General features: G+C 36.0%; 1 protein-coding gene across 4 annotated transcripts in view; it reads left to right on the top strand.

Annotated features, from left to right (window-relative positions):
* Cadps (calcium-dependent secretion activator 1) overlaps nt 1-26584 on the top strand; it is a 97636-nt gene that overhangs the window by 54787 nt on the left and 16265 nt on the right. For 2 of the 4 annotated variants that reach the window (XM_088273762.1, XM_088273753.1), the window contains exons 15-24: nt 381-487; nt 1766-1941; nt 3597-3617; nt 5009-5185; nt 5958-6094; nt 7139-7329; nt 11007-11148; nt 12647-12794; nt 14696-14808; nt 25025-25181. In XM_088273762.1, the coding sequence (XP_088129888.1) occupies nt 381-487; nt 1766-1941; nt 3597-3617; nt 5009-5185; nt 5958-6094; nt 7139-7329; nt 11007-11148; nt 12647-12794; nt 14696-14808; nt 25025-25181 (1369 nt within the window). Of the gene's footprint in view, nt 1-380; nt 488-1765; nt 1942-3596; nt 3618-5008; nt 5186-5957; nt 6095-7138; nt 7330-11006; nt 11149-12646; nt 12795-14695; nt 14809-19169; nt 19209-25024; nt 25182-26322; nt 26365-26584 lie in introns of all 4 variants that reach the window. The other 2 variants (XM_088273736.1, XM_088273745.1) reach the window with 2 other exon arrangements.

Below are 26584 nucleotides of genomic sequence, written 5' to 3'. Positions count from 1 at the left end.
GCGTTGAGGTGATTTGGACATGCGGAACGAATATATGAGGAAAGAACAGAAAAAAGTAGATCTGAAATGATTTGCATGATTGTATGTCATAAACAACTTTCTTTCATAGAGTTTTATAAATAAGTATTGTAAAATGTGCCATCGGCACAGTAAAACACAGTTTTTGGGAGTTGATATTTGTAATTATGTGCGTGAAGAATAAAAAGAAAGAATACATTTGACCTCCAAGCCAATAAGTGATATTTCACTTTAGTATTTAAATTATACCCTTGGCTGGTCCCTGAAGTGTAAGGTTGATCACATTTCCTTCATGAATTTCACGTTTAACGGCCAAGATATTACTATATATGGTGTGGCTGAAGTGCGTGTTTTTGTTCCAGGCACCGGAATGGCATCGATTGACTGTTCCAAAGAATCTCCCGGACCAAGACTTGAGAATCAAAATAGCCTGCAGGATAGATAAACCATTGAATATGAAGCACGCTGGGTAACTATATGAAATAATTAGTAGTAAAAATAATTTTGGATAGTACTAACTCTTCTACCTTGGGATTAGCCTTGCAGTGCAATGTGGGGGAGTCTGCATGGGTCCATTCTCCTCACATGTGTATACCATTGTCTTCTTCGTTTCCTTCTCCTAGACTATAATCTACTTCTAGATTCTAATCTACTCTGAGCACGCTGAAATTTTTAAATAATGTAAACATATGAATACGGTCATGTTGTGTTTTTGACTAGCAAGAAGGAATGCGTTCAAGAGTAGTTGCAAGTCCCTCTCAGTCTCAGCGAATACTACAGCGTCATCTGCATAGAAAATAATATCTGTGGTTTCCTCTCCCAGTCTTCTTTGTGCAATGGCTCGCTGTTGTGTTACTTTTATAAGGAAGCATCTAGACCCCCTAGCTCTGCTTGATATCTCGTTATTTCCTTCATGTTTCGTCCGATGAATCCCCAACAACCTGAAGTACCACATCTCGAAAGCCTCCAGCCGCCTCCGCTCTGCCTACCCGATAGTCCTAATATTATGGCCTATCCATTTGGTTCGCTGTTGTGTTACTTTATTTTGAAATCTTGACTCCTCAACCCTCCCCAACCCTCCTTAATACCTTATTGTTATTTACATATTCCAATTAATCCCACACCTACTCCCTTAGTTTTTCCCTCTACCTCCTTCCCTAAACTCCCTTTTTCCTTTGCCTTCCTTATTATCATCAATTTGTAATTTATGTTTTTTAATGTTCAGGTACTATCTACATTCTGATTACAAACAGCTATATATGATATCAAACGTTTTGACTAATATCACTAGTTTGTTTTTGGTTGGCTGGAAGATATTGCTTGTTAGCAATAAGCCCAGCAATGTACTTATTTCTTTGTACATGAAGTTTAAATAAATATGTTAATTGATGAATCTTCAACATGTGTCTGTGGCACCACATCTCAAACATCTCCAGCCCTCTCGTTCTGCCAGCCCAATAGTCCAAAATCTCTCTCTCTGGTCTCAATCCTGCGGATTGGTCTGTAGCAACAGATGACATCTCTTTCGCCATTCTCGCCTATTTTCGGAAGTCCTCTTCAGCTCCTCATACGTGAAGCAGCCCATGTCTTTGCATAAGTCGCTTAGGTATTCGCGGCGCGAGCGTCCTGTGGCGTTTATTCCCTCCATCGTCCCCTCTATTATTTGGTGCAGGAAACCCTCTTGTCTTAGCACGGGGCCAGTCCAAAATGTCGTCACATAAATTGAGCTTACAATTTCGGTTTTCAGATACCTTTACGTTGTGGGCAAATCCGTCTGGCGGAAATGGAAGAAGAGATACATGGTTTTGGTTCAAGTCTCTCAGTACACGTTCGCGCTGTGCTCGTACAAGGACAAGAAGAGCGAGCCGGCAGAGATGATGCAGCTGGATGGCTTCACGGTAGATTACATCGAGCCTGCCAGTGGTACTAATTTTTTTTCTTTTTTATTTTAAATTCTTTTGCATTTCACAATTTTGCATTACAATTTAAAAAAAAAAATCTTTCATTTTTATTCTAACTGTTATCCGCACACAATGGACACAATTAAAATGTCTACTGGTTTCGAAGCTAACTGCTTCTTTATTAAGACTGATTAATACTCAATACTTCAATAAATCAGTCTTGATAAAGAAGTGGTTAGCTTCGAAACCGGTAGACATTATAATTAAGTTATAATAAAATATTTATAGTTATTTTTAATTTATAGTCCGCCTCCGTAGTGTAATGGTCAGCACGCTCGGCTACCGTTCTGGAGGTCCCGGGTTCGATTCCCAAGGGGGGTAAAATAAATATTAGTGTTTTTTTAACTGTAATATTTATTCAATATTACCATGGACTGGTACCTGAAGCAGAGGGCTGATCACCTTTCCTTCATGTATCAACGATCAAGATAACACTTCGTTTATATGACATAGTGCCCTATGCACCTTTGGGGTGCGGATAAGGGTTTTATTATTATTATTATTTTAAAACAAAGTAAAATTTTAATTTTAAAATGGAAAATCACAAAGTTAGTGCTTCAAATATAAATTATATTATAAAAATAAATCGTAATTAGAGATAATCCAGATTTGTGAACAAGTATTTGGAAACACTCAAAATGTTATATAAAGTTCTTAAAAATCATGCTGCAACAATTTTTTTATGATTTTAATGAATTTTTTTAGTAAAATTTGAGTTGTTCTTATCGTCATACATTTTACGATTCTCCTTTTAAGGTACATTGAAACAAGTCTTGTGGTGTAGGGTTAATAAAAAGTGACTTCATAGATACAGTTCAGTATTCAAGGACTCTCCACTCAGAAACATATTAATTTGGCATAAATTCAATGGACAGGATATTTTTTGATTATAGGCATTAGTTACTTCAATATATCGTTCTGAACATTTTTAATTTGTTGCTGACGAATGTTAAAGGTCATAATAAAATATGCAACAAAGCCAAAATAAAGGAATGGGTGAATGATCGAGAGTTAATTTAATGAAAATTGTAAAATGTTTTTATTCTTAATTTTTCTCTCTTTTTTGTGTGTATATTAGGTTAAAATGGTTAAAAACAATGAAAAATGAATTCAAAAAGAACTCCACCGACAAGACACACAAGGTGGCTGGTGGGTCTCTGCATAATTTTTTTTTAAATATGTTTAAAATTAAAATTAAAATGGTGTGTTGAGATGGTTTGGACATGTAGAACGAATGAGTGAGGAAAGAACGGTAAAACAAATTTATGAGGCGAATGTTAGCGGGAAAAGAAGCAGAGGAAGACCGAGAAAAACATGGCACGATCAGGTATGCCAAATACTTGAATGTGGTCAGGTTAGGAGTCGTAACAATCGGCGGGTATGTATGAGGAGATGCATGAACGTGGAAGAGGCGAAGAATGTTTGCAAGGACAGAGCGGTGTGGCGCTCTATACTCTCTGCCTACGCCTGCGGTGAAGCGGCGTGATGGTTAGTTAGTTAGTTAGTTTTTTTTTTAAATTGTAATTTGAATAAATGTATACAATTTATGTTCATAAAAAATTATTTAGATATTATATATATTCATTGTGATAATAATACTATTTTTTTATATTTCAGCACAACTTATGGTCGCAATGGGTGAGTGTAACATCCTTACAATATTCTTCTTCTTAGTCTTCATACAATATTACTAGATTAAATGACTGCAAAGCAAAAATATGAGAACCAACTATCCAATGAGATGGAATAATAGAAGAGGAATTTACAGGGCTTATAGCCTGTCATCTGAAGTGGTCAGCTTAACTGATCACTTCACACGCCGAGCAAAGATACCACTACAAAAAAAATGAGAAAATTGAAGGTACGATTTTGAATAGAAAACAAGTGACGTAAAAATGATCCGTTTTTAAATGTTTGCGTAGTGTTAAAATATTATTGTAGGCAGAAGACAGATCTCCTGGCTCCGGAATATAAGATTTTTTTTAGGTGGGAGTTGCATTTATTATTTACCTTGCTTATTATGTACAAGGTTTATAGATCATTAAGTGGATTTCCGTATCTTCTAGCTAAAAACATGTTTTATTTTAATATGTTGGGAACAGGAGGGATAATCTAGTGTGGGGCAATCAGGAACTAATCAGCATTTGCTCATTGCTGGGAGGAAACCACGTTGCACTCCTCAGGAGAAGCCGGACTGCTGACTGTCATCAACAGGCCTTCCGTTCCACTAGAAGAGGGTTCGGCATTTTGTGTCCTAGCTTGGTTTATAGTACTGATGTCCTTCATTAGTTTTATCAGGTATGATACCACCTTTCGTGAGAGTTCTTTATGAACTAACAAGGATCCAATGTCGGATAGGTCCTCACCTAGGTTCCTGCAATGCGGCTCCAGTTGTTGTCGAATATTTGAGATCGAACGAGGATCAAAACTGTCGAGGCGCTGTTTAGACCTGCCCGAGACAAGGACAGTTACTCTCAATTGATAGTCGGCTAGGATACCTGATGTGACACTTACAGATGAAAAGAAGATGTTATTGGATTACTTACTTACTTCAGCCTTCTTCTTGTGTCCAGTATTGAACAAAAGCCTCCCTCTTGGACTTGCACAGTTGTCTGTTGGACGCGACTCTCTCCCAGTGCAGGCCCGCCTCTTTCCTAATGTCATCGGACCATCTTGTCTGGGGCCTACCCATGCTTCTAGGCCTCCAATGAAGCACCTGCTTCATCCATATCATCAGACATACATGCTACGACATTCTTCTTCTTCAGCCTTCTTCTTATGTCTAGTATTGAACAAAGGCCTCCCTTTTAGACTTGTACAGTTGTCTGTTGGATGCGACCCTCTCCCAGTGCAGGCCCGCTACTATCCTAATGCCACCGGACCATCTTGTCTAGGGTCTACCTATAGGCGAACGAAAAACGAGCTTGACTGGAGGCTTAGAAGAGAACGCAGAATCGTTATTGGATTAATTTGATTCAACGAGCTTATTCTAAGCTCTTATTGGATTAATTTGGTTTGGTTATGCGCAGAGTTGGAGGGCGGGAAGTACTTCATGAACGCGGTGCGCGACGGGGAGTCGGTGCTGATGGGGGTGACGGATGAGAACGAGTGCCACCTGTGGGTGATGGCCATGTACCGCGCCACCGGGCAGAGCCACAAGCCCACGCCGCCCACCACCAGCGACACACACATCAAGATCATGGGAGGTACGAATGTTCATCCATTTTACCCTTTTTAGGGACTTTTGGAACCAATGTGGGTGGTACGAATATTTAAAAATTTAAACCTTTTTAGGGACATTTGGAACTAATGTGAGAGGTATGAACATTTTAACCTTTTCAGGGACTTTTGTATCCAATATAAGGGGTACTTAATAAAAATAATAAAACCCTTATCCGCACCCCAATGGTGCATAGGGCACTGCGTCGTTATCTTGATCGTTTACACATGAAGGAAAGGTGATCAGCCCTCGGCTTCAGGTACCAGTCCAGGGTAATATTGAATGAATATGACAGTGAATATGACAGTGGAATCGACAGTGAAATCCCTTGGGAATCGAACCGGGGACCTCCAGAACGGTAGCCGAGCGTGCTGACCATTACACTACGGAGGCGGACAAAGGGGTACTTACAAACGCTTATCTATTTGACCTTTTTAAGGGATTTTTGTAACCATTGTGAAAGGTTAAGACATTCATCCATTCGATCCTTTTTAGGCACTTTTGGAACTAATGTGAGAGGTACCTACGAATGTATGTATATCCATTTTACCCTTTTCAGGGACTTTTGGAACTAATTATTAGATTTTTTTTTTGCTTAACACACCATTTTTGTATTGAAAAATTAAGTTTATCTCGAAATAAATATATCGTTTTGAAAAAGAAGAGTTTTTGAAAGATAAGGAGTAATAAAAATAAAAAATCTAATATAGCGAGTATTGCAAGTACCCCCTTAGCACATGTTATATTACTTGTTTCAGATGCAGATAAGGCTAGGAAGCACGGGATGGAGGACTACATCCAGGCAGACCCATGCACATTTGACCATGCTTCTTTATTCGCCATGCTACAATCCCTCACTTTGAAATACAGGCTGAATGATCCATACTGTTCTCTTGTAAGTTTTCATCTACTATCTCACTTAGTTGAAAGTTCACTATTCTGCCCATTATTCAATCCGAATTAATGCAATATGGAAGTCTGGGTATTTACAGAACTTATGACCTGGTTAAGTGATCACACGTGCTACATTCAGAATTCTATCCATGGTTGACAACCACACTACTCAAATTCTTGGAAGTTCTGTACAAATGATCCAATTTCAAAACATTGTACTTGAATCACTAGAATTTCACTAGAGACATCTATTGGTGAGATGAAATGACATCTATTGATGTATCTCTAGTGAAATTCTTATGATTCCAGCACTAAGTGATCCCACTAGTGTGTGATCACTTTATACGCGTGCTACATTTAGAATTCTATCCGTGATTAATAAGCACACGACTCAAGTTTTTAGAATTCTTACATTTATCTCATAATACTGTATATTTGAGTTCACTAGAGCCATCAATGGTTGGATTGGGAAAACTTTTTTCTAGCGGAGACCTTCAATTGTTTATTTACAAAGTACAAAATGTTGTAAATAAACGATAAACATTGAGTGTACGGCTGTCCAAACATAAAACACAGTACGGGGCATTTTTTTGTAGTAGGTTTTTTTTTTGTATTTTTGGACTTAGTAGAATCTTATTTATATACATACATTTTATAAACCCTTATAAGCACCTAATGGTACACAGGGCACTGCATCAAATTGATGCAGTGTTATCTTGATCATTACTTACATGAAGGCAAGGTGATCACTCTTGCGCTTCAGGAACCAGTCTAGGGTAATTATATTACAGTGTTAAATCAGTAATATTTATTTTCACCCCCCCCCCTGGGAATCGAACCCGGGACCTCCAGCACGGTAGCTAAACACGCTGACCATTACACCATGGAGGCGGACACGGAGTAGAATCTACTTAGTCCAAAAATGCAAAAAAAAACTACTATAAAAAAATGTCCCTCACTGCGTTTTGAGTTTGGACAGCCGTGTAAGTCCCTCTCCAACATATCCTTGGAGATTTGAAGACTCAGCAGGTTACTGTTCCCGCAGGGCTGGTTCTCCCCCGGGCAAGTGTTCGTGCTGGACGAGTACTGCGCGCGCTACGGCGTGCGCGGCTGCTACCGCCACCTGTGCTACCTCTCCGACCTGCTGGACACGGCGCAGGCCGGCTCGCAGACCATCGACCCCACGCTCATCCACTACTCCTTCGCCTTCTGCGCCTCGCACGTGCACGGCAACAGGTATCTCGGCTTCCTCACCCCTGCGCACCTTCTCTCTCTAACACTCTACACCTTCCCTCTGTCGACAGTACTAGATGTTATCACGCGGCACACCATTTGCAAGGAGCTCTCTCAGATACTCGGTTCTTGGGTGTTAAACGGGGTTTTGTAATGTCACCGAGGCTGTTTATCCTTCCCCTCCCGGTGATATGTATTTACTACAACTCGACTTTTCAAATGAGAATATCAATAAAAAATAAAATAAATACGGGCTCACAATTTTTGTAATATACAAATTTATGTATTACATGAAAGTATTTTAAAATAAAGTTATTCATTTGTAGCGACGGAAATAAATAATTTGTGAAAAAATCGGGAATAAAATCACCAATACGCAAACGTTTCTGTGTGTGTGCGTGTGGCGTGCTTTATAAGTGTACGCGCATGTCGTAACATATGTGTTTACTCCACCAGTAGTGCGCACTACTAATCTGCGCACTACTAATCTACAATCTGCGCAGATTGTCTTACGCGGCGGTCGTGTCACTACATTAGCTATTGCAGCTATTTGCGATGTTTTTCCCCTTTTTTTTAGATAATTACCAGAGCTAACATTACAAAATTATTCAATTTAAACTTCAACTATTGTCAATAAAAGCAACATATAGGAATATTCACATTTTTCCCGTTTTTAAACCACATTGTCATATGGTGTACAAAATACAAATCACCGGTGCACGCGGAAGTTTTAAGCAATACTTTTTAATAGAAAATATACCATATGTTTGTATACTGCAGCTGTCTAGTTCACAAATGTCAAATACGATTAACGTACGACGCCATTTGCGAAAGTTATAACATCTTCCGATAGGGCGTTTAATTTGGTGCCACCCTGTATTACTGAGGTTTTATTTTTTTTTCAAACAAAAACATTAATAAAATTAATTCATACCAATTTCATTTTTAAAAATCCTGGTATTCAAAAAAAATTATTAAAAAAAACTGCGTTATGACAGATAATACTGTTCACTGTTGATACCTTTCAACCTTTCAACCCGCTTGTTGTGTGTTGTACTAACTTGTAACTTGTCACCTGTAACGTGTTACTTCTAACCTGTAACTAGTAACTCCAAACTTGTTTTTAGTAACCTGAAACTGCTACTTATAACGTGTTATTTGTAACTCGTTACTTATAACGTTATTTGTAGCTAGTTACTTTGAACTTGTTTCTAGTAACGTAATATATATAACCTCTTTCCGTTGACTACTAATATAACCTATATTATCGTAAGCTTTTCCTACAAACGCTATATTTCCAGTAGCCTTCCAGCTTGATGTATATAAAATTCACAAAATACAGTGAATTGTGTATAGTTTTTCTAACTTTTCTTTGTTTGTCTAACTGTAGCTTCCTTTCTTCGATGTTTTCCTTGTTTTAAGTGTGCCTTATGTGTATAAAGCTTGCATACTTGTTATAAACAATAACATGTTATACATAATAACAATTTTGTACATAAATTAGCAATTCGATAACAAATTAAAACACACTTATATAATACCAGCTGTATCAGGCCACGCATCGCTGTATCGCTATGGCCCAGTCTTGTTAAGTGGAAAAGAAAGAGAATGGAAAGCACATATGTTTGATTTCAAAATGTTAATGAAAATATGAATAATTTTTAAAACAACAATGCAATCGAAAATATTGAGAATTGTGACAGCAGCTGTCAAGAAGCACGCTGTCCGCCATGATTAATATTTATTTTTACCTGTATCGCTGTAAAAATCAACAGATGGCGCTGCTATTACCGTCAAAACAAGCGTTAAAAAAAACGTTTTTCTACCTCAAATGTACATAAAATCATGCGCGAATTCAAACGCTACGTGGTTTCCAAATTTCATAGGTCAGTGAATAACTTTAGTAGATTTGATGTTTTGAACAAACGAAAAATTATATTTATTTATTTTAAATGAAAAACACCATTTTTTGAAAAGATGAATTCAATATATTTTTTGATTCAATACAATTATTAGTTAGTCTGAAATAAATAATTGCGGAATTGAAATTAAAAATGTTGTTTTTGACATATTTTAAGGTTTACTTAACATGCTGGAGGTCCTGGGTTCGACTCCCAGGGCAATAACAATAAACAAAAGTGATTTTACTCTTAACCTTTCATGTACTGTTCATCCAGAAATCACACGTGATCGGAAGCGGGGTACCAAAAGACCACAGTTCATATATTTGTATGGAAATTGTAGTACGCAGCTTGCAACAAGTACCAACTCGCCACCAACTGAGTCATAGATCTCACGTCTATCCCAACGCGCTGTCAGGCAGCGACTGAATGCGCTCATCCGATAAAATTGGATCAAATGAAAGCCGACTAGTCTAATTGTCTCGCTCTCTCCTTATGTAATACCACATTTATTAGAGTGAAAGAAATGACATGTCAATGACAGACAATGAAATTAACGTACTGATGTATAAAGTTCGTAAAACTCGCGGCACTGACTGATTGTGCTTTTAATCAAAAACAATATTTTGAAGTTAGAGCAGATACTTCTAGAACAAAATCTGGACTTGGAACCTCCGAGATGAAGACTCTCCGATCCATAACCGGAAACACATTGCGAGACTGAGTAAGAAATACCGACATCCGGAGCATGTGTAAGACGGAGGATATCATGAGGTAGGGACGACAACGAAGGCGATACTGGAATGATCATGTAAACAGAATGTCAGATGACAGACTTCCACGTATCTCCCTTCAAGGAATCCCTGAAGGACGCAGACCCCCAGGCAGACCTTCAAAAAGGTGGAAAGACAGCTGGGAGTCAACATCCCAAGAGCTACAAGCGGAGGCAAAAACAGATCCTTAGGATCTAGATAAAGAAGAAGAAGAAGAATATTATGAAACATAAACAATTTAAAATTATAAAAATCAAATGGGGAAAATTTTCCTTAATATTATTTTTAAGATTACAATAAAAATTACCAAGTAGCTCTTATACTCGTAATACTAAAGTTATCGAATTGAAATTCAAATATGGGGAATTTCAGTTTCCCTGTTAGATCCAGCTAGGCTAAACTGACTCTTATCCGCACTCAATTAATTGTAGTAATATTTTTTGACATCGCATCAAAGATGAATGAGAATATGGAATATTTTCATCTCACCAATAGATGTCTCTAGTTCTTGTGATTCAAGAATAATGTTTCAAAATTGGTTCATATATATAGAACTCCCAAGAATTTGAGTAGTGTGGTTATCAATAATGAGTAGAATTGGTGAATGTTACACGTGTGTAAAGTGATCACTTAAACCAGCCTATGACGGTCGTCAGCCCCGTAAATGAGATGTCAAAAAATAATATGAAAATAATTCCTGTAATTGGAGATAATCCAGATTTTGTGAACAAGTATTTGGACACACTCAAAATGCTGTTAACTGTTGTAACATTAAGGTGATCGTTATTCATATGAAGGCAAGGCGATCAGTCCTGGGCCTCTGTATTAAAAAATAAATAAAATAATTAAGTGAATATAAGTCTGGCCTTACCTACACCGGGCACATGTGAGGATAGGAACACACCACACTACACACTCACAGAGAAACACAGACGGTTACATAGCAGTCTGGCCGGTGCGACAGTTAGATTTGATTATTGATGAATTCCACCAACTGCACTTGCAGGCCCGACGGAGTGGGGAGCATCACGGTGCAGGAGAAGGACAAGTTCGCCGAGATCAAGGACCGGCTCCGCGAGCTGCTGCAGTACCAGATCACCAACTTCCGCTACGCCTTTCCCTTTGGGAGACCCGAGGGGGCCCTCAAGGTGAGTCGTCTCTACATTATTTATTTTTCTGTTATGTTTGTCACACACATAACAGAAAATGATAGTCCCAAGAATTAACCCATCCGCCTACCGGCCGCCAAACGTTGGCGGTAGGTATCTTTTTATATTTGCAAATCAGCCGCTGTTTTAGCCACGCCCCCATCCGTGGTAGTTCATATTATAAAGATACTTTCGTGTGATATCTACAAATCAGTAAAGAAAGCTTTTTGTAATGCATTATTTCTTATAATTTTAATATAAATTTACTGACGACACTTGACCAAAGATGTCCCTGTAAGGATAGAATTATCCTTTTGATTGAAGTATCAACTAAAATCAGTTAGAAATCAAAACCTTACATCCCAGGTGTAATATTTAATTGAGTTACTTTTTTCAGTTTTCATGTTAATTTATCACATTTCTGATCTAGACACACGATAAAATACGTTCATAATAGTTATATGTACCATATTTATTGGTAAAACAGTATAAGTTATAATTTCATGAGATGGTTTATTTTTATAACTCGGTTGAATTTGAACGCCGTGGATGCCTCAAACACACGAGCGTTGTGATTGGTTGGACTGTTTTGTTCCACAAACATCAATCTGTTTAGTGCACGGTACCTTTTTCTGCATTTAAAGATTATTTCTATGTTTGTTCTCGTTTTATCGGGTGCAAAATATTAGCGCCTCCTTGTTTGACAAACCATATCACCTCGCCTCCGGGCGGGGCAACTTTTTTACTTGCGGGGATACATGCAATTAGTGTCTTTATATACATGTTTTGAAAAAAAAACTGATATGCGAATGGGTTAACAATAAATATGGGAGTCGAACACTGCAATATATCGTTCCAAACATTTTTTATTTACAACATTTTGAGTGTGTCCAAATACTTGTTCTCAAAATCTGGATTATCTCCAATTACAGGAGTTATTTTCATATTGTTTTTTGACATCTCATCAAAGATGAAGAAGAATATGGAAGTCTGAACAACCACAAGATAGATGAATCTCACCAATAGATGTCTCTAGTGAAGTTCTAGTGATTCAAGAACAAGGTTTCTAAATCGGTTCATATATATAGAACTTCCAAGAATTTGAGTAGTGTGGTTGTCAATAATGGGTAGAATTGGTGAATGTTACACGTGTGTAAAGTGATCACTTAAACCAGCCTATGACGGTCGTCAGCCCCGTAAATGCCCAGACTTCCATATTCTTCTTCATCTTTGATGAGATGTCAAAAAATAACATTTTTTATTTGTTGCCGACGGAGGTTAGAGGTCAAAAAATTAAATCCAACATAAAAATATCAGTAAAAATTTCAGATACATGGTAGTTATCACTACCTCGTTTACATGTGTTACCTCAATGCTCCCCACAGATTAAATTTCCGTCGTAAATTCTACAAATGTCCTGTAATCTAGGGTTAAGAGCTGAGTTTTTCAGAGTGTGAGTTAGGTTGAATCGTCTGCAAAATGTACACTTTAATTTCAGGCAACTCTGAGCCTTCTGGAGAGGGTCCTAATGAAGGATATTGTAACTCCAGTGCCGCCGGAGGAAGTGAGAGCCATGATACAGACCAGCCTAGAGACAGCTGCCTTATTGAACTACACCCAATTGTCCCAAAAGGCGAATATTGAAGGTGAATTGATACTCAATAATACAATAATATTCTTCTTCTTCTTCTTTATGTAGATCCTAGGGATCTGTTTGTGCCTCCGCATGTAGCTCTTGGGATGTCGACTCCCAGCTGTCTTTCCGTCTTTTCGGAGGTCTGCCTTGGGGTCTGCATCCTTCAGGGTTGCCTTGGAGGGCGATACGTGGTAGTCTAATAATATTCAATTAGTTGAATTAGAGATGAGCTTAACAGCGACTTTCCAAGTCACTGGTTTACCAGCGATAGCGAATTGTGAGTCATTGCTACATTTAACAGCGACTGAGTTTCACTTCTTCCATTCCCGTGCGTGTCTTTAATACCACATTATTTGTAGATCTAAACACTTAAGAGAATTAAACTGCATAGCTACTTTTATATTTTATTAAAGACATATAAAATGGAAACGCGCAAAGTTTATTTTAATTTTATTTTTAAATATTAGTATTGTAGATAGTCCGCCTCCGTAGTGTAATGGTCAGCGTGCTCAGGTACCGTACTGGAGGTCCCGGGTTCGATAACCAAGGGGGGTAAAATAAATTAAAGTGTATTTTTCACTACGTATAATATTTACTCAATATTACCCTGGACCGATACCTGAAGCGGAGGGCTGATCACCTTTCCTTCATGTGTTAACGATCAAGATAACACAGTGTTTATATGATGCAGTGCCCTATGCACCATTGGGTGTGAATAAGGGTTAGAAGTGTTGTAGATAGATCGGTTTGAAATGCAGCAAGTTCTTTATACTACTGACATCTGTGTAAATAATCCCAAAGACAAGTAACAATACTTAGTCTAGAGAACATGATGTTTGAATTTTGGGTACAGTGCTGTCACAAATTGTTTTTTAAAATAATTTCCTAGTTCGATTTCCATTCACTACTTCAATCGTCGATACGTGCCCTACGTAAAGCGTTCTAACTATATTTTTGTCCATTTTGAGATATTTGGTGTATGTTATCAACCGAGCGTTATCCACAAAAATAAAAATAAATATATAAAATAAATTACGCCTAGTTTTCAGGCGTATAAGACGCTATCTACATAATTTTTTTTAAATAAACTGAACTCCTAACGCTAAGTACTTAATTTTGACAAAGCATAAAGTTTTAAAGTTTTGTCCGCCTCCGTAGTGTAATGGTCAGCACGCTCGGCTACCGTTCTGGAGGTCCCGGGTTCGATTCCCAAGGGGGGTAAAATAAATATAAGCAATTTTTTCACTGTAATATTTATTCAATATTACCATTGACTGGTACCTGAAGCGGAGGGCTGATCACCTTTCCTTCATGTGTAAACGATCAAGATAACACTGCGTTTATATGACACAGTGCCCTATGCACCATTGGGGTGCGGATAAGGGTTTTATTATTATTATTATTATAAAGTATTAAAACGATTTAACACATTATTTTATTGTGTTTTTGAATGCATTATACTAGTTTAGAATTTCAGATAAAACCATTAGTTAATTAAAAAACCTACGTTGAAAAAATCTTCCAAGCTCTCTCCTGCAAAGTAACAGATTTGCAGATAGAGTACTTTACATAGGGGCCGTTGATATATCGTAGTCGTACAGGAGAAAGTGACCAACTAACAGAACGTAAAATGTCCAGGAGGGCCATTCAAGTCACTTTTGCTTACCAAGAAAATAAACATCAATGCAGTCAGTCATTTTTGACAAGTCGATATATCAACTTCCTAGTTTAAAATCCTTTGGGATTTTTTCAGGGCAATGTTAAGCTAGTAAGATATCAAATAGTCAATGATCACGTTTTTGTAAGAAATGCACTTGGTCACTTTCTCCTGTATGACTACGATATAGCTTTGTCCATCTTTCAATGACTCGTTTAAACGAAAAACCTGTTACATTTTCTTGTAATTTTCAGAGGACCTAAGAGGCGAAACAATGGTCACCCCGGCTAAGAAACTGGAAGATCTGATTCATTTGGCGGAATTGTGTGTTGACCTGTTACAGCAAAACGAAGAACACTACGCCGAGGTAAATATATTAGCTACTTTATTTTTCTAAACTATAATACAACTCGTTCATAATTTTACTTTGAATAATTTAAATCATTCTCGCAATTCCAAAACTCAAGAATTCATCTTTTTCGAAGATGTCATTTTGACAGCTGACAGATCTTAACCATAGATAATGCAATGTCAAATAGATGATTAATTGGAATTTTTGACAGGAGATTATTGTCCGCCTTCATAATGCAATGGTTAGAGCGTCTAGGTGTCCTTCTGGAGGTCAAGGGTTCGATTCCCAGAGGAGTGAAAAAGATAAATAATTTTTAACTTTAATACATATTCAATATTACCTAAAATGCACCTTGATATAATATAATTACAAATTAACAATGTGTACATCTGATGCAGTGCCCTATGCACCATTGGGCGCAGATAAAGATCAAAAGACGTATTAAATAACTAATTTCGATTTCAAGTAATTTAACCGAATCTAACTATAATTGCCTCATTTTTATATCTATGGACAATAATGTCAATTCACAGTTATTTTTATATTTTATTTTCTCAATATGTGTTTCTTTTTTCATTTTTCTTTTAATTTTAAACTTAAATATGATGTTTAAAGTGTCACAATATAACTTGAGAGCCATTACGCATTTCAATTTATAAAAATGTTCCCTAAATTTAATTAATTATTTATTCAAATACGAAAAATATAAATTAATTACCTCAATTAATGTCGGAATTAATCTGACCTCTTTTTAGATTCAAATCATTTCTATTTTCATATTTTATATGTGAAAATTAAGCAATGATTCATGTACATATATCATGAAAATAAGCAATGATAAATGAATGTTGTGGAAAGCATATTATTCATGTATATCTTGTCTGATTAAAACAAGCAAAGTTTCACAACTATATTGAGTTACTGTCTGTGAGAACTAGGCAATGTTTCATGTATAAATTGAATTACTGTCCGTGAGAACCAGGCAATGATTCATGCAAATATTGAATTACTGTTTGTTAGAACTATGCAATAATTCATGCATATATTGAATTACTGTTTGTTAGAACTAGGCAATGTTTCATGCCTACACTGAATTACTGTCTGAGAACCAGGCATTGATTCATGCATATATTGAATTACTGTTTGTTAGAACTAGACAATGTTTCATGTCTATATTGAATTACTCTCTGTGGGAACCAGGCAGTGTTTCATGTGTAAATTAAATTACTACCATGAGAATTATAAGTAGTGTTTCATTCTTATATTGAATTACTGTCTGTGAGAATAAGGCAGTATTCAATGCCAAATTGAATTACTGTCTATGAGAACTAGGCAGTATTTCATGCCTTTATTGAATTACTGTCTGTGAGAACCAGACAATATTTCATGCCTATATTGAATTACTGTCTACGGGAACAAGACACAGTTTGGCGATGCGTGACGGCTCTCTCTGCAGCACAAATAAGTTGACTCGGTGTTGTGACAATGTGTGTCTGTTGTTATCCTCCTAAGATGTTGTGGTACTGTTGTGCTCTGATATTTATGTTGTGTTCATGCCTCTACAGACACCCATGATTTGTTTAACATAATGCCGCCTCTGTTGAAAACTGATTTCCGCTCAATTTTGCAACATTACTGAAGTTATAAACTATACAAAGTAGTAAAAATTCCTCAAAGACCCGTACACATTAGCGGTACCTTGTCCAACTCACAAAACCATATGCAAGTACGGATATGCAACTCCGATGCCCTAAATTTTATATTAATTTTTTTGACATCTCAACATGGATGAAGAAGAATATGGATGTCTGGGTATTTACGGGGGCTTATGACCATCATAGGCTGGTTTAAGTGATCACTTAATTTTACTCTCACTGTGTTATTATCCTTTTCTTCTTATCAATTTCATGGCGTAAGTTAATGTGATTTTTATTTAAATTTTGCTTGGTAAATACCACTTTTCTTGAAAATCTATTATGACACGTGTTTCAATGCATTCCGCATCATTTTCAAACACTGTATTTGACACAATTGGGCATCATTTTCAAACATGTGTTAATCAAATTCAAAATGGCTTGATATCACTACAAAGTGACGAATCATCTTCTTCTTCTTTCAGAGTCGATATATCGATTCACAGAAATAAAATGTGAAAAACACATTAATTAAAAAAAACAGCCAAGAAATGATATCGACTTCTGCCGTAGAATCATAGAATTAATAGTGTTCTTACCATTCCTCTTTCGTTTATTTCCAAATGGCATTAATGCCTTTCATCCTGAGCTCCTTCACTTACGTCAGCCATATCCCATGAAAAATATCTAATCTTATATCTAAGAATCTAATAACCTTAATTAAATCAACAATCCATTTGTAAATCGTACACAGAAAAATCATATTAACAAATTTCTCTAGACGGACACCACCATTGTGATGACTGTTTAAAACTTATTATAAAATTTATAACTAAGGTAATGTTGCATTATTCTGTAGCAGTGCTCAGTGCACCATTGTGCGCAGAAAACGATTAGAAAAAGAGGAAATTGACAATGATATGTATCATTCTGTAACTGGCGAAAAACGTGAAAAATAGGAATAATTATAATCTTATTCCGGCTGAGCGGAGTGCAATACTTGGCCACATTTTGCTTAAAAATACATGGTATTTTAAAATAAAAATATTCAAACTATGTCTAATAATACAGTGGAGTTCCTCACCAAAAAGTTACGTTTCCAATATTGCACAAAAATTATTTCAATGCAAATCTGTTCTGTTTACTGTATTCTATCGAAATCTTAATTAAAGTTGCGACATAATGTGACCAATCCTGTGTTCACCAATATTCAACAATATTTTACAAGCTAGAATTCCTGATTACTTAAAATCATTTGATGTGTCGGGTTGTGGTCCCATGGTTAGTATCGCCGACTCTTAAGTCAGAGTTTCTCGGTTCGAACCCACTCTACCATAATTTCATACCTATTTCTAATAATGAGCCGCTTAGGCTCACAGAAAAAGTATAAAATTGAAATTTTTGTGTAAATAACAACAACACAAATATTTCTCTTTTCTTTGAAAAAAAATAATTATAATGGAAATGTAACGTTTTGGTGAGAACCTCTACACATATGTATTGTAAAACAGTGTTCATGATAATAAGTAATACTGGAGAGATGATGTGAGAAGACCTCACAACCAACCTTCGTTTGTGCTCTTACAAGTTTCATGATGAGGTTAGAACTCTTTATCAGCCTCTCCCGGAAGCCTGCCACTTTAACATTAGCCCAATCCAGTGTGGTATGTGTGCTAAAGATAAAATACCACACTAGTGTGTTTATTCTATTTTTTTTTTCTTTGGCGTAGGCCTTGTGGCCTGCTTTTAAGAGGAATTACTTCCTGCGATATCGATTCCCAGCTGTCAATCCATCTCTTTGGTGGTCTGCCCGGGAGTTGTCTGGATGGTTCCATTCTCCTCACATGTTTTTTTGAATTTCATACTGTAACAAATGCAATTATTACATTGAAACTACATAATAAAATAACAAAAATAAATTAATTAGAAGGGAAAAATCTTTTTCAGAAATGATCGGTTGATGACTGGTTCAGTCATACAGACGTGTCCGCATTATGTTTTCAGGTATACAACGTACTAATCATCATGCTGTCTTCTTTATACAGGCCTGCTAAGCATCTGTCTCTATTTTTAGTATCCCTTGAATTAAGAAACAAAGACTGATGTGAAAGAAAATTGATTGGTCGTAAAGAAAAATAGATTGAGTATTTTAATGCATTTCTATGTCTGGTGTCCATATATTGACAAGTGATCAACCAATTTTCGTCACACTATGATGCCCATAAGTTTTTACTTCTTAATTCATCCCAAAAAGAGATTTTCTCTTTTGTGCGTGTCATGTCAGAGTATTGTCCTTGTCTCGGGCAGCTCTAAACAGTTCTGATCTCTGTCCAATCTCATATATTCTGGAGCCAGGAGATCTACCTTCTGCCCACACCTCGTCAACACTCTATATTGCCTTTTATAATTAGGCAAAAGGGATGAAAAACTGCAAATATTATACAAAAAAGAGAGATATTTGCCTGGCGGGTATTTGTATAAAGAAGAAACGATAACATTATGATTAGTACGTCGTATACCTGAAAAGATAACAAAGTCTGCATAATAGTACCCCTGGATAGATAAAAAATTTAAGTATAACCTAAAAAAATTCGCCAGTTTTAGGATGGTTAGCCAGTTTTCAACAGATGGCATCGTGTTATTTGCTGCACCTTTGGCGAAAGCCACTATCTCTGTCGTACTTATGTTCTCCTCTGTCTTCTATCTCTGTCTCTCTGTTGGTGTATGCTCCTTGTTTTGCAGGTGTATAACACTAAAACGGATTCTAGCGGGCAACCAAACGTAATTAATCCTATAATTTCTAATACAATCACCTACAATCACAACGGACAAGGGTTCTGCTTCATCCGCGTCTATCGGTCAAGTCCCCGAACATAATGTTTATTTATTTATTTATTTAAAGTTCATGTACAGAAAATGATTAAGTACATTGGCAGGCTTATTGCTAAAAAGCAATCTTTTCCAACCAACCAAAAACAGACTAGTGATATTGATCAAAATGTTTGATACCATATAAAGCCGTTTGCAATCAGAGGGTAGATAGTACTTGAACATTAAAAAAAACATAAATTACAAATAAACATAAAAAAAACATAAATTACAAAAGATAATAATGAAGAGGCCAAAGGAAAAAGGAAGTTTAAGGAAGGAGGTAGAGGGAAAAAACTAAGGGAGGAGGTTTGATGGAAAGTTAGGATTCTAATGATAGATAGTAATGTCTCAGACGTTTCTTAAAAGTTATTAGAGAAGGTGCACTTGTTTACGCGGAGAGGTAATTTATTCCATAGTCTGGGCGCTTGGACAGAGAAGGAATTACTGAAGAATGATGTGTTATGGCGAGGAATGGAAAGTGTTCTTTCTTGGGAAGAACGAATGTTGTTGCTCCTACACACTTGCGAGTATTTTCAAGGATGCATATATACGCTACAGCGCAGAATCCATTTCGTCTACGTCTTTTGGGAATGTCTGTGGTGTTTCAAATCAAGGGATAGCCGGAGAAGAGTCATTGCTTCGACAAAGGTCACAACCCTCAGTACTGAGGAATAAGAGGGAGAAGATTGGTGTTTCCAGCCACCTGTGCATATTGCGACCATCCATTCATTGTCAAATATAAACTAGCTAACTAACTAACCATCACCCCGCTTCTCCGCAGGGGTAGGCAGAGCAAAAAGAACTGTTTACCAAACAATCTTTACCCCTTCCACATTCATGCATCTCTTCATATATACTTGCCGATTAATCCAATTCCTGACTTGACCATACTAAAGTATTTGAAATACTTGATCATGCCAAGTTTTCCTCGGTCTTCCTCTCTCCTATTTATAGTATACTTCTTCTCCGTCTTAATCCTCATTGCTGAGGGTTGTGACCCTTGCAGAAGCAATGACTCTTCTCCAGTTATCCCTTGACTGCGCTGCACGTAGCGCTCCAACCACTGAGGTGCCTGCTGCTGCCTTAATTTGATCGGTCCATCGTGTGGGGGATCTTCCTCTCCCTCTCTTTCCCTCCAGGCTACCGATCACAACTAGTCGTTCCAGGCTATCCTCGTTGCCACGCGCAACGTGTCCAAAGAACTGGAGAATCCGTCGGGTACAGATATAGTATACTATATTCACACAATTACTTTGTGTTACCATTCTTTCCTCACTCATTCGTTCCACATGTCCAAACCATCTCAACACTCCTTATCTGGGTCAATTTGCCCTGCCACCTCTAAAAACAGTTTCACTTCAAAATTTAATGTGAGGACAGCACCTAAAATTGACATTAGAACACATATTGTGTTATTTAAGGATAAATAAATAAATATTAGTTAGAAAGTCCGCTTTATTCTGACCAGGGGCATAGTATCCGAAGGAGATGTTAGGTTGAAAGATACACTAGTTTGTGCCAAGGCACTGATGTGATATGACTACCGGCATAGTATCACACATGCAAAACAAACCTTCGAGCTATGACATTCTATAATTTGTAATGGACCTAACCTAAAATAACACTGTGATTCGTCATGACTTTGAACCTTGTATAAAATAATATCTTAATTCATTATGATTTTGAAGCCAACCTAAAATAACATCGTTATTTATTATGATTTTGAACCTAACCTCACATAAACGTACTTCTTTATAACTTTAAACCTAACATAAATAAACGAAATACATTATGATTTTTAACGCAACCTAAAAAAACATCGAAATTCATCATAATTTTGAAACCTAACATCTTAATTCATCACGATCTTGAACTCAGACTAAAAGAAACATCGTAATTCATCATGATTTTGAAACCTAACCTAAAATAACATCTTAATTCATCATGATTTTGAATCCGACCTAAAAAAAACATCGTCATTCAGCATGATTTTGAACCTAACCTAAGATAACATCGTAATTTATCAGGATTTTTAACCAAATCTACCTTTTTAACCCAACCAATCACGAAAATGGACCATTTTATGGAGCAGAACTTTTGTCCCATTGTAAATAATATAATAGAAATAGAATCTTCATCATAGACAAACCACAAACATTTTTTTTCACTTTTTAGTTAACAGTACACTCGAAGTAACACAATTTAAAATTCTATCGAGCTTTCATTTGCAAATATTTGCAAAATATACGTACACACTGAAGCTAGGTACATTTTTGGTATATTACAACGAAATGCTAGTAAACTGTTATAGTATTTCATAGTTAGAATGGAGATTTTAATATGTAACGTTAATTTTGAGTCCTTTTGATATTTGTATATTATTTCAATTTTCCACAAAATCACTCAAAACTTTTTTGTGGGTTTTTTCTAGCTGTAGGCAATTTCACATTGTTCAAACAGGCAAAAGAATATATATAAAAATTACAAAATATCTGTTGTATTCTTTTGAAATCTATAAAGATATATAGGTACTTAAAATATCAATTCCTGACATCATCACGTGTAGCATCGCTAGTTGTTTGACTGCAATTAACAAAATCAAACAATTTTGTCTAGCACCTCCTGCTAAAACATTTTGCAGATTTATTAAACGAAATTGCCAGAATGTCCTCTAAAACCGAGGTAAAGGGAATACAAGTATTATGCCCTTTTCCCAGCCCTCCATTCTGTATCCCTGGGCCTTTAAATCTCATAGAATACCTCTCCAACGACCATCGGGGGACAGTATCGCCCTCTTTTACAACCTAGAAACCTTAAGAGAAATTTCACGAGAGGTGGTATCATACATGATAAAACTAGTGAAGGAGATTGGTACCATAAACCAAGCTAGGACACAAAATGCCGAACCCTCTTCTAGTGGAACGGAAGGTCTGCTGACGACAGTCAGCAGTCCGGCTTCTCCTGAAGAGTGGCAACGTGGTTTCCTCCCAGCTATGAGCAAAAGTTGATAAGTTCCCGATTGGCCCACACTAGATTATCCCTCCTGTTCCCAACACATCAAAATATATTTTTTTAAATAGCTAGAAGTAACAGAAATCCACTTAATGATCTACAAACCTTGTACATAATAAGCAAGGTAAATACTAAATGTAACTCCTATCCAAAAAAAAAAACTACAAGCCTTTAAGAACATTAAACTGTACCTATTTCTCAAAAATAACAGGAAAAAACGACTCAAAATTAATTACAATTCTCAAATAATCTCCAATACATCATACTTTCAATACAAAAAGCTAGACATTCAGGTGATATTTTTTTGTACTCAACCATCACATTTTTGCTTGCTATTTATTTTGTCTCACTAACAACTTTAGATGAAAAATGCTTCATTTAGACTTTGTGCATTATTATACAAAATGGCTGACTTTGTGTCTAGATAACACACATTGATTTTGATGTAATATATACTTAAATTAGTGCTTATGGATCGCTAAGGATTGGTAAAATGTATAATATTTAAAAATATATGTATGTATTGATTGCACTGGGTTTAACCACAGAAAGCCATATCACAAGTCTCCTTTCAACAACGTCATATATAAAAAAAAACTTGATTTTTCAGGAGATCGTTTTTAAAGTTTAAGAATATAATAAAATGTATTAAAAATAAATATCAAGCCACTTATTGAACTTTTCACTGTGCGACAGATCATTTTAGGTAAAACCTGCAGGTTTTTTCTCCATTTGAAAAATATTAAGTATATTTTAAAAAATAATTAAACAATAACTTTTCTTCAAAATGCAAAAACAACACTTTCTGCCCTGTAGCGGGTAAATATTAAGTTAAAAATATGCCGCCTTTGCTGGGATATAGTACATTTTCTGGGCATTCCGGAAACATGCACAACTGAAAATTGTCAATTTTTGATTTATGACGTTGTTGAAAGAAGTGAGCGATGTCTCAACAAAGACAAAGCATCTTTTTAAAAATACTAAGGAATGTGGAAGTTAGTGAAATGAAAAAAGTGTTCTTTTTTGTTTGAAGATTTTCACCAATCACAATATGACACGGTTTAAAATTGTACTTAGACTAGTTAATCATTCAATTTTTAACTGTACTTAAACAAGGTAATCATTTGATTTTCAGCTATACTTAAACAAGGTTATCATTCGCATTTCAGCTGTTCTTAAGCAAGTTTATCAATCAATGTTCAACTGTACTTAAAGAAGTTAATCATTCAATTTTTAACTGTTCGTAAACAAGTTCATCATTCAATTTTCAACTGTTCTTAAACAAGTTAATCATTCAAGTATCAACTGTTCTTAAACAAGTTAATCATTCAAGTATCAACTGTACTTAAACAAGTTAATGATTCAAGTATCAACTGTTCTTAAATAAGCTAATCATTCAAGTATCAACTATTCTTAAACAAGTTAATCATTCAAGTACCAACTGTTCTTAAACAAGTTAATCATTCAAGTATCAACTGTACTCAAGTGCTTATGGCCTATGGTGAATATAAGAAGTTTCTAAAAATTACCAGTATGTATTAAAATAAATATTTCTAGCAAGGTTTTTTTGTGCCTGCTTAGTGTGTGCTTTTTTTAATTTTTGAAATTTGGCTTTGTAATGTGTGTTCAATGATTTTTTCTGTTAGTTGTTTTAGCGTCAAAAGGTTTGTAAATCCATATTATTATAATTTTAGTTGATTCTTTACAAAAATGATGCTTGCTTTCTATCCTACAGGTTTTTACTTCAAATTGGACGTTTTACAAAACAAAATTGAACGCTTACAACTCAAATTGGACGTTTTTCAAATCAAATTAGAATTTAGTTTGTAAAATATCCAATTTGACGTAAAAAAAAACTGTATAATATAATACTGTACCTTTTTGGAAAAATTCACTTAACCAAAATACTATGGTGACCTCTCTCTGCCTATAAGCCATAGTCCAAATTATAAACTATGAGTGTAAAATTATCTGATATCTCAACATAGATGAAAAAGAATTAGTAAGTTTTACATTCATTTACAGGGCTTACGACCTGTCATCGACTGGTTGAAGTGATCACTTTATACGCTGTGTAAAATTCACCATTCTTACGACCTGTGATTGGCTGGTTTAAGTGATCACTTTATACACTATGTAACATCCACCATTCTACCCATGATTGACTAGCGCACTATGAAATTTGAGTAGCATGGATAAATAAATTAAATTTCTCAGTCATGGATAGAGTGGTGAGTGTTATAAGGTGTATCACTTAAAGCACTCAATGACAGGTCGTAAGCGCTGTAAATGCCCAGACTTCTATATTCTTAACACTCTCATTAATCACTTGAGTGGTATTATACAATGTGAAGGATGAATGATAAGGAGAGTGTTATATTACTATACCACAAAGTTGATAATACTAAAACTAAGCATTTGAAAACTGTCTGGTAATATTTATACCAGTTGACAGTCCGTGGGAAAACTTTCCAATAAATGAAAGTCTTCTAAATTATCTGTGAGTTTTCCAAATTAGAGTGTTGATATATTCAATGCGCAGTTGAGTTACAACATATTGGATTGACCATTCTGTCACTAAGTTGAATTTTAATTTGGTACATGAACTTCCACCAAAATTCAACCGAGTAGAGTGTTGAATTTTAATTTGGTACATGAACTTCCACCGGGTAGTTTGGGTTTCGAATACTGATTGAGCATGTTGTGGGCTGTAGGCGTTCGCGTGGTTCTCCGACCTGCTGGTGGAGCACGCGGAGATCTTCTGGGCGCTGTTCGGAGTGGACATGGACCGGGTTCTCTCGGAGCAAGCTCCGGACACGTGGGACTCCTTCCCGCTCTTCCAAATACTCAACGATTTCTTGAGATCAGAAGGTAAAGTTACACATTTTAAACTATTTCTTATTTTTTTCAAAAGAGAGCTAGACGTGTTGAAACTAGTCATGTTTACATTAATAAACTCAAAAGCAGTCTTATACAAGTATTTTATTTTTACTTCAATATTTTTCGCAGATACTTTGTGCCGCATCTTATAAAACTTTATAAAATAAAACTAAAACATGTTTTCTACCACTTGTATTTTTATGACCACTATTCTCTAACCGGTTTCAACAAGCACCTTGTCTTCCTTAGGGATGGATATGTACTTATCCATAACAATATCACGTCGGATATTCATCTGTTCCATGTATCTGAGGGGGTATTCCCAAGCAGGATATTTCTCCTACTTTCACAAGAGGTTACATTTTGTACTTGTAATTTATATGAATGATACCTACTTTGTAATTTAAATTTATTTATATATCCGCTTCAAATATAAATTTGTTGTGTGCATATTAATTATTAAATGAATTGGATCAGAAAAAATATACTGCATCTCCCTCCCATCACGTATTGCGATAGTAACTTGAGCACTTGCGTTTGAGAGTGAGAGAGATGCACAGTTACAATGTTTGTTTGGCAGTAATTACACAAAATATCAGAGGTAGCTCTTCCGACAGGCATAGCTACCTCTAATAGATCGGCATGTTGGTCCTGTAGGAGTAGGAACAGATCCTGTATTAGGGCAGCCCTGAGATCAACATAGCTCAATTTTATCATATACCAGTACGAAAAGATATTTTACTTTTGGATAATTTCCACAGATGTCAGTAGTATGATGTTTTGTTTTCAATTCTTTAGCTGGCTCCCACGGTCCTGTAGGAATAGGAATAGGTCCTTATCCTATATTAGGCAGCCCTGAGATCAACATAGCTCAATTTTATCATATACCAGTACGAAAAGATATTTTACTTTTGGATAATTTCCACAGATGTCAGGAGTATGATGTTTTGTTTTTAATTCTTTAGCTGGCTCCCACGGTCCTGTAGGAATAGGAATAGGTCCTTATCCTATATTAGGCAGCCCTGAGATCAACATAGCTCAATTTTATCATATACCAGTACGAAAAGATATTTTACTTTTGGATAATTTCCACAGATGTCAGGAGTATGATGTTTTGTTTTCAATTCTTTAGCTGGCTCCCACGGAATGACGCCGCAGCAACGACAAGCCTGTGGTAATCATATAATTAACTTCTAAGTAGACATATTATTTTTCCTATTCAAATATTTTATTGTTTTATATTTTATATTTAGTGTGTTTGATTTCTGCTGCATTCAAAGAAGTTTGATTTGAATTGATCCAGATGTTGTTTTATATTTTTGACACCCCTTTTCTTATTTCTTATTTGCTTATTCATAGAACCTCAAATGTACCATTACTTTTAGTTACGTTTT

Source organism: Brachycentrus maculatus, unplaced genomic scaffold (genome assembly GCF_059751285.1).
Source record: "Brachycentrus maculatus isolate JH-2025_06_01 unplaced genomic scaffold, ASM5975128v1 h1tg000033l, whole genome shotgun sequence".
In the NCBI taxonomy this organism is placed as follows: Eukaryota; Metazoa; Arthropoda; class Insecta; order Trichoptera; family Brachycentridae; genus Brachycentrus; species Brachycentrus maculatus.
This window is presented reverse-complemented; position numbering and strand designations above follow the sequence as displayed.